We start from the raw sequence: 15138 nt of genomic DNA, 5'->3' as shown, positions 1-15138 counted from the left end.
GCCATCTGGATGCTGTGCTTCAAATGTAGAATACACTACAGATATCGTAGCAGCCGTCCGGCGCATCGAACGACGGCAGGAGTGTCGTGGGGGCAGAGAGGGTGTACGGCTCGTGCAAGCAGCATCTATGAACAGTTTCGCAACTTAGCTGTTCAAATAACATTGTTTTGACCCCACATTTGTCATCAAGCTTTGCGAAGGAAGGACTGAAAAAAATAATCCCCTTTTATCCTCGCAACAGACCATATGCGAAATGCACAGTGCCATCTAGTGGGGCGCCAAAGAACATGCTCCACCTCACCAGATGGCTTCGGCACTGGCAAAGGCCAGGGCACGAAAGCGTAGTCCTAAAGAATCCTTCGCTTGCAAACACACTCGCACAGAGAAAGCACTTTCGAAAACCAGGTGCCTGCGCTTGTGACTTCGGGCTTGTCAGTGCCTTCACCGGCACTTACAAGCCAAATTTCGAGCTGAAGTGTACTTCCGCCATGTTGGTTACAGCAAAAAAACCAGCGAACGGCGGGGCGACAAGCACGTGCATGCGCAAGGAAGGGCGTAAAGCAATACTAACCCTTAGCTCGCAGGTGTGCATGAGGATCGATGATGGTGAGCAGTAGGCCTCGACTGTTACCGACAACGCTACGACATTGACAACCAGCAGAGGAATCTCGACGCAAGATGGCAGCGCACGGAGTGTTACCAGACGTTCAAACAATTTCGCATATGGTCTATTTCACCGCAACAAAGAACCTTCTAAATCAGAGGCGGTCTGTGCGAGTATACTTGGGCCAGACCAGGACCAGTAGGCCTCCGCAAAGTCACGAATATTCAAACTCAATATCGTTTCATGACCCCCTTAAAGCTGAAACGCAGGTAGCAAGACAGGAGGGGCAGGAGGCATCTACCATTAAATAGCAAATGCTCCATGATTAAATTGCAAACGAGTTAGACCCATCCTTTAATCTAGGCTTTCTACTATGTAATGCAAGGAGCACCACCTGGGTGATGCTGGAGGCTCGCAATGCAAACAAACAATTACTTTTTTGGGGGGGAGTGCAATAGAAAGCATTTACATGTAGGGCACTACCCTAAACGGTAAACTATGGTGCCTCCCAACATCATTTAAAATTATAAAAAGCACATAGATTAATTGCACTAACAGTGTCGTGCAGCGTACGCTGGAGGTTCGGCTGGAGCCAGACAAATTTATTTTGGCAATGCATTTCTATGGGTGCATATTCTCCCTGTGCAAATTTCACAAATTCTAAAATAGTCAATATTTCTTAATCACGTAGACCAAGATACTTGTCAGTTGCAATTTTTTTTTTCACTTTCCCATTAAACAGTGCTACCTAACAGCTTCATAGATGCACTTGCACGTGTAAAAGCAATACATACTGGGAACAGGAACTATATCTACCTGTGCATGTAGATCCTCAAAATAAAGCCAAAGCAAATAATCTGTGCAAGTTGCAATGAACGAATCTCGTTTTATTCCCTCCGATCATGCATAGGTGGAAAGATAGTTTCATTCTCCTTCAAAACATGTCCATTTGCTCAAATATTTTGAAAACAGGCAGAAGGGAGAAAACACCGAGTGGCCTAATATGGGGGGGGGGGGGGGGGGGTTTAACTGCTTGGGGAGTGTCATCGTGGGATCATTTTCATATTAATATGGATCTGGCATAGCCTAACCAGTGTTGTAGCATTTTGAACAAACCTACGTTAAATTGTCCTTTCTGCTTAGATTTGTCACTTGTCTCTACAAACCTGCTGTGTAACATAGGTTTGGTCCTGAAAAATTGCCGATTAGAACACAGCCAACCTGAAAATATACTCCAAATGAAGCATTTGCACTTTTATAATGTTAATAAAGTTACATACTATTCGTTACAACCCAAAACAAATACAATTACTTCTATGGCAGAGACAAAACAGATGCAGGTTATTCCACAGGAATGCGCAGGTGCACTGAAAGATGAACCTCTAGCGTACACGGCGCAACAGTGTTAGTATGAAAAGGCAATCATCCCCTTAGAACCCAGTCATCAAAACTACTTGGGTAACAGGTTAAGAATGCAGTAGACGTTCGCATCGCGAGCTTTTGGCCTCATCGCACATGCGGCCAAACCCCAATGCAATGAGCACATACTGGAGGCAGAGCTTCAACTGCATTCTTAGAACTATACAACACCATTTCAGAGTAAAATGCCAAGCAGCGCTCAGGTTGTGTTTGCACTAACAGTGTTGCACAGTGTACATTATAAAAAAGTCTATGGGTGTACACAAAGAGCACAAACCTCCGCTGACATGACGCGCCTCAAACAAGCGTTCCTCTTTCAAGAGACAAGATAACCTCGATGTAGAGAAAGAACACATCTGTGCATCGCTGATCGTCCTCCTCGTGCCGCGCTTACAGGCAGCTCATCCATTGCTCATAGGTGGATTAGTAAATGTTGCGGCACTTTCTCAACATAGCATAAAGTAGATATCCAAACCTTTTCATAGCCCTTGCTAATGAAAATGCCTGGCACACAACAAGAAACCTGTCGATTCAAGCCACAAACCTATCAACAAACAACTATGACACATACGACTGGTTTGCATTCGGTGCAATCGCAAGGTCCCATATCATTTCATCACGGAAATGTGTTTCATGCATTGATGCACATCTTGTCAACACCATTTCGTCACCAACATTTTTTTCTTGTTGTTGATGGTGTATTCAATTCGCTATGTAGAAGTATACCAGGTGGCTCCGACACGGCAAAAACAAGTCGGCGAGCCCCAAACGAAGTGGGTTCGGCAGGCTTCCAAACAGGTCACCCCTTTGCTTCGCCCCGCTCGGGGAAAATGGATGACCATCTCAGGCTCGAACTTACGACCAACCTCATTGAAGCTGCCAACTAGGATGCCACACGAGAGCACAGAAACAGGATGCCAACAGCCAAGACAACATGCAGGAAAAGAGGCTTTTGATGAGACAAATGTAGGCACCTTCGACGAAAAAAAAATTGCCAATGAAACGCCGCAGCGTCAGCGAAATGACCTGCCAATGCAACACACCAATTGCAACCAGAATGCAGTGGTGTACTTAAAATGCCCACGTCAAATAACAAGGTACCACCGGGCCCAAAACAAATTGGCCACAGGTGGTGCCACTTGACCTCTTGATGCATGCGTATGGAAGAGTGCAACCTGCAACTGTTATTAAATGCTAGTGTCCGTGTTGATTGCTGCGCACAGAAGGCGTCCAAGCTAGCCATCCAGTTTGAGCAAAGAAAATGGTTTAATACAGGGTACACACACAAAAAAAAAAGGAAAAAAAAAGTTGAACATACTTTAAATAGGGCAGTCAGTCTGAATGTAATGAAGGCTACAAACTGGACAAGAGCTTTGAGATTTAGTGGGTGCATACATTATTGAAAGCCATGGCACTAACAAATCGGTAAGAAAATTGGCCCAGTTCTGTTCAATTTGTACCAGCACCCTTCTGCACCTACAAGGAATAAAATTTTAAAAAAAACAACCTCACAGTTGCTTAGGTGCTTCAATGTCTATATTTTAAATATGAAAAAAAAACTATGATCACACTGTCAGAGTGCAGCTCAACACCAGCTTTAAAGAATCATAATCTGGCCTCGCACATCCACAACCTGCCTAAGACTCTTACAGAAGTCTGCTTCCGCACACACACAAAAGAAATGACATCACACCTAACACAAGGTTGAAAACCTAGATACAACCCAGATTGAAAAAAAAAAAAAAAGTTTATTGAACATCATTTGCCTTGTGTTTGTCCTCCCACTGCACGAGCCACACAACAGATGCCAGACACACTTGCAACAAAAAAAATGACGAAATAAAGAACCATCACAAAATAAGGACAATTTCGAAGGCACAACAGAATGTGGCAACACAATTAAAATCCATTTGGGAGAGCCAAAAGGCAGGTGGGACTCGTGGAGCTAGCAAGGACCCCGTGACACGAAACTCGGTCGGAGACCAAGGAGCAGGAAAGGCGCTAACAGATTGCCGCAGGACAAGAAAGCGTCTGGAGGCCCACCCAGTGGAGGACAAACGCCTTGGCCCTATGTCGATGTGGTGCTCCCCAGGGCGGCCACGCTGGGCGACGTCACAGGCGAGGTGGGCAGCACACTCAGCGCGTTGGACCCCACGGGGGCACCGCCTGCGCCCCCACACAGGCAGCCCCTTCAGCCACCGGCAAAAGCTTGGGAGCAGGCGGGGGACGGCCAAACAACACCCGCCAAAACCTTCCTTTGAGCTCGCCATCAGCTACGCTGGCCAGTACAAGCTCAACACCATTCTTTTAATACCAAATCCACATTCCACGATAACTATAGACAACCAGGAAAGGCCTCTGCTTAACAAAAATGAGTGCCCACGTGTCGCACGGCGAAGCCCCATTATCACTCGGCGTCAACTACATGACAGGTACTTGCACAGCCCGATTTTGAGAAACACTCTGCCCAGCCTAACACTACCCCAGATCATGAGCCTATGTCCCCTTTGGCCATCCATCCCCTCCCCCTAGTGGTAGAGCCCAGGAGACGGCCGACACAAGCTGCCCGAGACCTGAAACCAGGGATGCACAAACCCTCCCAGTTGCAGGGCTGCAGCTGCCCTCAGCTGGAGGCCGTTTGCAAGCAGTGACGCCCACACAAGAGAACAAAGGGCTTTATTAAAAAAAGAAAGCTTGTGCCAACGTCAATACCGTTTCTTACAGAAGGCTCCAGAACACAACATAAAACTCAGAAATGTTCCCATCATTCCATTTCCACGTTCATATGCATCACAAATGTAGGCTGAGACACTTCCCATGAGTCATTTTTAAATAAGTCTTTTTTTTATGTTTCACATGCCGCAAGTCACATTTGGTGGTCCTTAGGCACAACTTTGTACAAGATTCCAGTCAGACTGACAAAAGGCCAGATCATCTGTATTCCGTGGGCCAGAGGTTGTGCATACCTGTCATAAACAAAAAGGAACGAAAAAAAAAAAAAGGAAGGGGCGCAACACTCATGCTGATGCGGTCTCCGCAAGGGTTCACGCCGTCTCACCGGCAGACACAGGAGGAGGTGAGCCACTGTGACCTGTCCGGCGCTCCAAAAACTTTTGTTGTTGTTCCTTGGACACTGGGTCTGCAGGTAGAGAAAGATCAAGAAGCCTTCAATAAGGTAGACCAGTGTCTGCTCTGTTCCATGGGCGCCACCATGTTTGTTTATACTGACGCACAGTAAGGGGCTGCGCTTTTGGTTTCTTAGAGCACGTATCGTAGTGCAACAACGTCAGTATTGCAAAGCTCCAAGAACAACACTGATGCCAAGAGTGCTGTAAAAAGCAAACAATCTTGTTTTATGCGCAGCCCCTCTCTTCAGCCCGAGTTTGAGATTGTCATTTCCAATTTTCATCGCTGGGGGCTAGGATTTCGGACACTGGTCTATTCACTCATCATACCGAGGTAAAATAGCGCTAACACAAGGATAGGAAGAAGAATGTGGACAGGACAGAGCTTTTACTCGTACCTAGAAACTTTATTATAAGCAAGAAAGAAAAAAAAAAACACTCCACAGCTTCGCACGTGCATCCATCACCCTGGCCCCTGATGGCCTTTGCACGTGCAGCGGCCCCATTATCAACTATTTCCTTGCTCGACAATGTCACTGATGGTTCACTGATGCAGCCTGCCCCCCGATGTAGATGCAGTATGCCTTCAGTACCTCCCATATTTGTGAAGCATGGTTTTTGAAGCATGGGCCAATATTTAGGAGCCCTAGACCAGCCTAGACTACCATCTCTTGGGTCTATTTCCGACAGCTGGCCCGGCCCGACGACAATTTGCATGGGCCCGCTGAGGACAGCTCAATTTCCACCCACTATGAAATAGCTTACAAATTGCACGGCATGGCAGCTTGCTTGCCACTGCTACATATGTTGACTACGGTACCCAATAGTCAATATAGCAAGAATTCATTTTGCTTTTTATTGCTGTCATTATTAGTCTGACCAAACCACAAAACAACTCAATAAAAAAAATAAAATCACCTCCATCTTTTTGCGACCACACCCGCGTATCGAAAAGGACGGAAAAATAAAAATGGCAAGCAACAGTAAACAAATCTGTGTGCCAAAGTTGAAAAGGAAGGAAAACATTGTGACTGGTTCGGATAGAACACAGGCGAAATTCTAAATTGTCCACTCGCACTGGCACAACCTAAAAATTAATAGAAGGTATTAAACTACTTTGACGAAAGCAGAACCTCTTTACCCATATCGTGGATGCACACTTGTACGTACAGAAGGTTTACGCCTGTGAGGATGTGAATTTTCTGGGTGCGTATGTGTGCATGTTGATGGGTAGAAGCAACTGTACAACGGCGGTGTCGCCGACAATGAAAATGAATGCTGTGCCACTGGTGCTCTGGAAGAGTATTCAGTGCACACAGACCAAACCATACACACACACACACACACATGCTTTCAGCATTTAAATCTCCAAAAGCATTGCAGCAAAAAAAAAAATGTTCTAACAATGTATAAATAAAAAATTTGGAGTCAATAAATAGAACAGATTTTGTTGTGGACATGTTGAATTGAACATTGCCAGAAAAAAAAAAAGCTTATGCCGAGCCAACATGATTATGCACTGATGCTTTTATTTTTTTTTTCTATTTTTCCAATACAAGTTTTTAAACATGTATAACTGGACAAAAAATAAAAGATAAAAGCTTTCCCGTGATCCAAGTAATAATATTGTTGGCAAGGAGGCATTATTTCAGTGGAAAAAAGCTTGTAAATCCGAAAGGAAATATTGGTTTCTTTTTTTCTTTTTTCTCATAACCTGTTCGGTCAAAAGACGCCACAATTATCTTTTCATCATAATGTCCCATACTTTCATATTCAATCACCATAGCTAGCATCATATTCAAGCAAAGTGCAACGCATAGTCATAGTTTAGTTATCACGATGACAAAGGGATTTAAATTTTCCTGATTGAACTCTGCCTATGAAGTGCAAACTCCCGGAAAGCAATCTAAAACAGCAAAAAAACGATGACACATCAAGAAAAATTTCAATATCCATTATTCATAGTTTTTCGATAATATGGCTTTGAGATTTTCTATAATATGGATTTTAGTTTTTCGATAATATGGATTAGAGCTTTTTTTTTATAGTTTGTTGTCAATGGTATCTAGGGAGTATTTTCTACTGTTTTCCGATTATTCTCCAATAGGTTTGATTGTTCTTCAATAATTATGTGGAAGTTACTAATTGCACTTGCGTTTTTCTCCAAGCTTTACGACATTTCCTGGATGGACTCCATGACATTCTTCTTCATCTAAAAAAATAAGATCAATAGCTTTCTGATAGTTATCTACCGAGAGTTTAAAAATAGTCGGCTCTCGATGTATACTATCGATGACGAGTTGACCTGTACTTTGGAAAGGCTGTTCCTCTCTTGGATTGTTTGTGGGAAAAGTAAATTTAAAAGAGTCAGTACAACAAAGATTACTGTACAAGCTTCGTGTAGCTCTGACCAATCGTGGCGTTCAATACCTCGAAGCATGAATGTTCAAATTGCCATTCAGTAGAGTGTACTTTAGCCTCGCTACTGCACGGCGCCATGAGGATAGGAACTCTAGTTGGGCCTCCTCGTCTATAGGTCCACTCACTTCAAAGTCATACAGAGGGACACTGCTTTATCGTGTCTAGGCTGAGCACTCTGCCAGGCAGCTTTGGAAACCAAGCAGACAGGCTCTGAAAAGCAGGGTCAGACCTAACGTCCGATGTGGCATGCAGCCTGTTGAAGATCCATCATACAAAACACAGTAGAGAGACAAAAAGACCAGTGGCATCTGCAAACTTTTTGAATCCCAGTGGTTTTTTCCGCTTTCCAAAGATGTTGCCATGCCGACAACTATCGCGTTTATTTAGGCTTAGGAATGCCCAGAATCGAAACACTATCTAAAAAATGTGGCGATGTCATCGCCCATGCTTTGCGGTTTAAGTTAGGTAAAGCAAGGCGAAAGCCTCCTGCATTATTCGTTGCTGACTAACACGCCCGATATTGCAGCTACAACGACATACTAGTTCCAAAGCGAGCGGCGCTCACTCACTAGGGCACTGCCCCCCCCCCCCCCCCCCCATTGTTCCCCGCATCCCTACCGTGCCCAGTCACGTGATCTCAAAATCCCTCTCCTAGGTACTGCGGCTAACTTTAGCCGCGGTTAGCGCTTCGAGCAAACGGGACGGTGTGTGAAGGCTCTGTGAACACCTTTAGAGCTGCAATTGGAAATGCCTGCCCCAACAGTGCTTCACAACCATTGTGGGAAGGCACAAGGTCAACCCGGGAGGTACTCGAGGCATATATCGGGGTAGAGCACTGCACGGGCCGGAATTTCTAGGCCCGGCCCGACCCGACCCGACCCGGTAGAGACACAGCCCGGGCCCGGCCCGAGCCCGACAGAATTTTAAATTTCTAGGCCCGGCCCGACCCGGCCCGAAAGAGACACGGCCCGGGCCCGGCCCGAGCCCGACAGTATTGTTAATTTCAAGGCCCCGCCCGACCCGGCCCGATGGCTGTAGCCCGAAACAACCCATTTCCGTTTGAACCCGTCCTGTTTCGACCCGCTCCCGAAACGAGCTCCCCATTTGAACCCGTCCTGTTTCGACCCATTCTTTAAACACCCTTCCCATATGAACCCGTCCCGTTTCGACCAGTTCCCTAAACGCCCTTCTCGTTTGAATTTGTCCTGTTTCCACCCATTCCCTAAACGCCCTTCTTATTTGAACCAATTTCCGAAAAACCCTTTGCGTTTGAACGTGTCCCGTTTCAACCTACTTTTATAAGGCCCTGCACATCGCAACCTCTTCGCAAAAAGTCTCCATCGTTCTAAGCCTGGTCTGCGCACCTTTTCTGTTTAATATGTTCTGAAGTAGCTTTACATGTAAACGTGTTCTTAAAATATACAACCCTTTCAGGCAAGCTTAAGTTTAATATATTCCTAGTTAACCCCTTAAAACGTTTGTTTCAAGATGGTTCCCAAAACCTGCAAGCGCGGAACGCTTGCAGGTTTTGGGAACATCGCAACGCTATTTACATCGCAACGCTACTTTTACGGTACCCAAAGCGCTTGCGTACGTTTTTCTAAATCTTCCTAATAGTGAACTAGATATTTTTGAGAGCGATGAATCAGACAGGTTGACTAGCATATGACTGGGACTTTATTTTGTTTACAACTTATAACACAACCCTCGCTCACACGGAAAAAGCTTGAAGGCTTTCTAGCTTCAAGATGTCTTTTAGTTATTATTTTTAACGACGCTGTAGTGAATTTGCACCTCGCTTTTTTTGTATTCAATGACCCTAAAAGATTATTGAGCAAACTTCTTGCTATCAACAACAATTTATGATTTACGGCACAAAATTGGCCAGGCACGGCTCGGGCCGGCCCGGGCCGGCGCGGCCCGAGAACTTTTTTGTTCAAGCCCGAGCCCGGCCCGGGCCCGAGAAAATACGTGCTACCCGGCCCGAGCCCGGCCCGCGGGCCGGGCCGGGCTCGGGCTTTCGGGCTGGCCCGGGCCCGTGCAGTGCTCTATATCGGGGGGGCTTCAGAGAGCCATCAGTGACGTCGTCGAGCAAGGACTTCAAGTTGACAAAGGACATCGGGGGACAGGACGGGGCAGAGCTCCGTCATGCCGCATTCCTATTTGTGTCTAATCTCAGCAAGATCGATAAGCCTCTCTGGCCTAGAACACCTGCGATTTCCCGCCACCTGCTGCATACTGCTGAACCTCCACCCCTCACATCAAGTCGTTCTCCCTCAAGTTCCGTTCCCCAAGCCAACAACAGGTCATTGCACTTTCAATTTAGCATTGTGCTCTTCAGCAGGACCATAGCACACGTGTTAAGTCAGCGTGTTGTGGCTTAAATATTTCATTATTATTCCTTTTTTAAGAGAAAGTGCATGTAATGTCTTTCCCACACCTGGGAAGACATTTGACAGCAAAATGTCGCTGCCATTCTGAGGCTTCCGGAGGTTTCGAGCTGTTCCGTCGTCAACGTTAGTTTTGCGCTCCCCGTCCTAATCTCAACCTGTCCAAAATTACCCATGAGCAGCAGAGACTCACAGAAGTAAGGGTGCTCCATGGCTTCGCGGGCTGTGAGCCGGTCCTGGTGGTCGTAGCGCAGCAACTTGTCCAGAAAGTCAAGGGCCTCGGGCGTCACCAGGTGCTGGTTCTCGCTGTGTACGAAGCGCTCCCACCGCTTGCGCGAGTGCCTGGGTTTGTGTCACAAAGGCCATCCGGTCCCAAAACTGGCCCAGCAAGCTCCTTGCAAAAAGCATGGCTAACCAAAGAGACCGCCGCAGATGCGCGTCGCTTAGGAAGGCCAAGAGAGCTAAACAAGGGGACACAATACCTGCCGAGGATGTCGTTGAAGCGGGGGTCCAGCTCCGCCTGGTACTTCTCCAGGTACTCAAAAAGCTCCTCGGTGCCCAGCACCTTGGCAATGCGCACCAGCTGGTCGTAGTTGTCGTGGCCGTGGAAGAAGGGCTCCTTGCGGAAGATCATCGAGGCCAGCATGCAGCCCAGACTCCACATGTCGAGCGAGTAGTCGTACATCTGGTAATCCACCAGCAGCTCGGGCCCCTTGAAGTAGCGCGAGGCCACCCGCACATTGTACTCCTGGCCCGGGTGGTAGAACTCCGCCAGGCCCCAGTCAATGAGGCGCAGCCGGCGGCACTCATGGTCAATCATCACATTGTGCGGCTTTACGTCCCGGTGCATGATGCCCATCGAGTGCGAGTAGTCCAGCGCCTTGAGCAGCTCGTACAGGTAGTAGCGGATGTCGTAGTCGGTCAGCGTCTGGTACAGCTGCTGCAGAGGCAAAAACTGCATCTGCTACTAGGCAAAACGGGTACACCCGAGCAAATAACAGCCGCTTGCTTTCACCAAACATCAGCTCACATGGTCGGCAGAACAAGGACGCAAGGGGACAAGTGCTTTGTTCCAGAAAATCATTTGGGCTCAGTGGCCCTAATGCTTCAAAAGGTTCTTCCATCCAAATACTCGCGTTCAATGAAAACAACTTGCAGAAACTACCGCTTAGCCCAATGTTATGCAGTGCTGACGTGTTCAGTTTGTTGGAAGTGGACAACCCGCATCACGCTTTAAGCCGAAAAAAGAAAACAAACGACGGTTAAGCGTTGAGCTGGTTAATACATACTTGTAAATACATTAGCTTGAACTTTAGAATTAAACTAGAACACAAAGAAAGAAAGGACAGGATAGGACACATGGCGGTGACCAAGAAGGCGATGAGCAACGAGCAAGCGATGTGTAAGGGTGATATGGGCTTGGTTGCAGATTCCTCAACAGTCACAACGAGTGGAAGCACTGCATGTAAACATGACAGCTGGAGATAACTCGTCTTTTAGTGCAAAAATTTCCAAAATACTTTTAGACCAACCGCCAGTAGTGCTGTGGGAATATTTGAATTTTCTAAATGTAGTTTTGAATAATGCACTATTCAATAGTCGCTTATAGGTGAACAGCGATATTCATACTTTCCAAAGAGTTGATCACGGCATGTTAGCCCCGTTAAGACTGCTTCTCACTGCGCACCTGCGTGCTGCAGGGAAGCAATACCCGCAGAGCTCACGGACATCGCTTCTTTACAGTGCATAGGTGCTCTGTGAGAAGCGCACTCAACGACACTAACCCGCCGCGATTATGCCAGAGTACATGTTTAGCACTGCCTTGACAACATGTGCTCCTCATTCATGTTTTGTTCTTTTTTCTACTGAAGAAAGAATATTTGCACACAGCAAACAGATTTATGAATACCCTCACTTAGGATAAGTGCAACAATTTTGTCGTTTACATGCCACAGTTCATAAGTATAGCTAGATTAAAATTAACAATGTGGAAGTGGACAGGGGGAAGGGTGGGAACAACGTTCACGAGTTCTGCTGAAGTTTCTTTAAAGCATGGTGCACAGTAGGTCAAAGGTGGGAGAAACTATTAGATTTGAAATTATTTGGCCAAAACCACTGTTTTGAACTCAAAATCTGCTATTTGCACATAACAGTCTGTCAGTGCTTTTGCATTCACAGTCCATCCCTGGCTTGGCAGGCCTAGCAAATCAAGCAAGCCAAATCCAACAAAATTTATTGAGTTATATTAATAAAGCAAACTGTCCCTTCACACTGTGCATACTTCAGTTCATTTGCTGTGAAACGCTCGACATTCCCGGTGCAGAGAACAAGGTTTGGCGAAATTCTCGCGAGTTAATATATCACAGTTCTTGCGCGTCAAACTCGACGTGTAAATGAGCCGATTATGTAAAATTGAAAGAAATTCAACGAGTAAATAAACCTTTAGCGAATATTAGTTGCCAAAGCCTCCCCTACTCTTTCTTCCTTTACGACGCGGCGACAGCGCCTGCTCGACAAGAAATGCTATGTCCTACGAGTTCAGCAAACCCAAAAAGCAGCTGCACTTCATGGTTGCCCATTTCGTACACGGGGTCAAAGCAGTTGCAGAAAAGCTGCTGTCCTGTCCGAGCATGCTGTGCACCCTGAGCAGATCAGGTCAGCTTTAGTAAAGACGATAATGTGGCTAAGGTAAAAGAAACTGCCAGACTTGCGCAAGTATTTCCCTGTTGCTGAAATGTTGATGCCACGCAGCATGCATAGCCAATATTCTGGCTATGCATAAACAGCACGAGAACTTTGACCTTGTTAGTACTTATTTGAGCGGAGGGCAAAAGGCTTAAGCATATAACCCATCATACGCCACAAGAGCTCATAAATATGACAAGAACAAATGCAATTTATTTTACATCCTCATTGGTTGGAGCACCCGCTTACCGTCAAATACTGGGGGAGCACCCAGCCCACTTTCCCTGAAAACTGGTTTCATCTAGGCTTGGGCGCTTCTCCAGTCCAATCGGGCACTTGATATATAATTTGAAGAATTCCCAAGTTTGAAAAATATTAATAGTGGGCGCTTGAACGGACGGGGCGCTTCCGCGGTATTTTACGGTAGGCAGTTATTATTTTCTTTGCAGGCAGCCCTTTCTATCGTTGGGCAGCTGTGTGATGAGCGTCTCCCGAACTTCGTCAACATTCAAGCACAATATTTTTCGTGTCCGGGGTGAGCCCGAAGCCTTTCACCCAACCTTGTCTAGATCTCGACTCCCGCCTGAGAGGGCCGCAAGTTCCTTCCCGCGATGCCAATATCTAAGCGAAACCAATAAAACTATATGCAGAAAAAGCCCCAATGGCAAGCAGTTGTGCTGCAACGACTCCTACGACGCAGTGGCAGTCATGCTAACCATGAAAACAGAGATATGAGCCACGGACCCAAACTGAGGGGCACGTTCAGTATTGCCAAAAGGTGCGCGCACTTTGAGAAAGAGCCGAACGAGTCAACCCACCTTGAAATCCGTGTTGTTAACATGCTCGAAGATCAGTGCAGGGGTCCGAGACTAGGGAGGCAGAACAGAGAACGCTTAGACTCACTTCGGTCCACAGAGCAGTATCAAACAGCCAACGGCACACTCACCACAGGGTCCTTGACGACAGCTTGCAATGTGACAATGTTGGGCCCGCCGCGTAGATTTTCCAAAATCTTGATTTCTCGCTTGATTTTCTTCTTTTTGACAGGCTGCACGGCAGAGGGACAACATTGAGGCTAGGTAATGTGCACCAACCCTAGAGTCGAATCGAGAGCGGCTCACCTTTAAAATTTTAACTACACACTTTTCGTTATTGGTGACGTTGATGGCCTCAAAGACCTCGCTGTACTTGCCCCGGCCCAACTTGCGAGCCAGCTGGTAGTCATCCTGGACCCTGGAAAGCGAGCGGCAGGTAAGCTCACCCAGTCGACTCACCGAACCAATGCCCACGCACCCCCACTCGACGACGTGAGACTCGTAGTCCCAGTAGTCCCGCGGCCGGTGGGAGTTGACGTCCGGATAGACGCGCGACCTGCTGGGCAGAGGCATCTGCTGGCCCCTGCTTTCCGGCGGCTTTCCTCGCGTAGTCCCAAGGTGGCCACCAGCTCTGGCAGTTGTGCAAACCTGTGGGGGAAGACCAGAGAGCTCCTGCGAGGCGTCCACACTCCCACAAACTCCAAGCTCTTCAACCCAGGCTCCTCAGTTCAAGATCAGCCTTCCAGTCCAAGGACAGATTAACGATGCACTTCTCTTTACCACTGTGTAATGATGCTTAAATGTCAACACCGTGCTGTCCGAGCATTCGTTTGCTTTGCTAGGTCATAGGTTCTCAAACTTTGTTCCCAGAAACCCACAGACTGCTCAGAAGACCCTTCACCCCGAGCTCCCAAATTTCCTCGAGTGTTTATGCACAACTACGAGCCAAACAGTGTAAACCTCATTGTTTACAAGGTCTCTGGGCACTGCTTTATTGCATCATTGTCAAGACCAGACCTTAGCTTCCAGTCAGATCCTCCAGATCAAATAGTTTGAGAGCCCAAGGCCTACAGACGGCACTAGCGGAGTGCCCAAGGCTGCAGCAAAGCCTGTAATGCAAACCACACTTCCACAGAGTCCATGCACATGGTAGATCACTCGACTGTACCACATCAATGCAGCGTGTGGCCGACAACGCGGAGTCAGCGTTGCCTGCCACAGTCTTTCTTTCGTATTGTGACCATGCTTAAAAAAAAAAAAAAATTGTAAAAAAACATTTTACTCTCTCTAAACCCAAGGACGTAACATTACATAACGTTGTTCTCCAGCCTATACCCCCCCCTTGTGCAATGCCTGCAAGGGCCTTCAAGGTTCAATAAATGATGGTGATGATGAATGTGAAACCACCGGTTATCCTTATATTTTTGGACACGAGCTGAGTTGCCATTTCATGTGAGCTGCAAACTCTTTTGTAAGCTAGGGGCATTCCCATGCACCCTCACCTCAAGTAATCCCGTGGCATCATGCCCAGAGTGTAGAGCCTTAAAGGGGCACTAACAGTGGCGTAGCAACGCGGTGGTACCGTGTCCCAGTCTTGTGGGGGATAGCCAGCTCTGGCGTACCCCCCCCCCCCCCCCCCCACTTTACTGGTTGGTTGCATTAGGGGAGTGAAGGGGGGG

The 15138-nt window shown here is 47.0% G+C and overlaps 1 protein-coding gene across 4 annotated transcripts in view; it reads right to left on the bottom strand.

Annotated features, from left to right (window-relative positions):
* Positions 1 to 1470: 1470 nt before the first annotated feature.
* The window catches only part of LOC8031953 (casein kinase II subunit alpha), a 38078-nt gene continuing 24410 nt past the window's right edge, over positions 1471 to 15138 (bottom strand). For 3 of the 4 annotated variants that reach the window (XM_029995436.4, XM_029995439.4, XM_029995438.4), the window contains exons 3-10: positions 13938 to 14107; positions 13766 to 13877; positions 13591 to 13692; positions 13463 to 13513; positions 10442 to 10899; positions 10153 to 10301; positions 5082 to 5162; positions 1471 to 4189 (exon numbers count right to left, since the gene is read on the bottom strand). In XM_029995436.4, coding sequence (XP_029851296.3) covers positions 4092 to 4189; positions 5082 to 5162; positions 10153 to 10301; positions 10442 to 10899; positions 13463 to 13513; positions 13591 to 13692; positions 13766 to 13877; positions 13938 to 14107 — 1221 coding nt within the window. In that variant the 3' untranslated portion in view covers positions 1471 to 4091. The remainder of the gene's footprint in view (positions 4190 to 5081; positions 5163 to 10152; positions 10302 to 10441; positions 10900 to 13462; positions 13514 to 13590; positions 13693 to 13765; positions 13878 to 13937; positions 14108 to 15138) is intronic. The other variant, XM_029995437.4, reaches the window with a different exon arrangement.

Source organism: Ixodes scapularis, unplaced genomic scaffold (assembly GCF_016920785.2).
Source record: "Ixodes scapularis isolate PalLabHiFi unplaced genomic scaffold, ASM1692078v2 PGA_scaffold9__187_contigs__length_104089568, whole genome shotgun sequence".
NCBI lineage: Eukaryota > Metazoa > Arthropoda > Arachnida > Ixodida > Ixodidae > Ixodes > Ixodes scapularis.
This window is presented reverse-complemented; position numbering and strand designations above follow the sequence as displayed.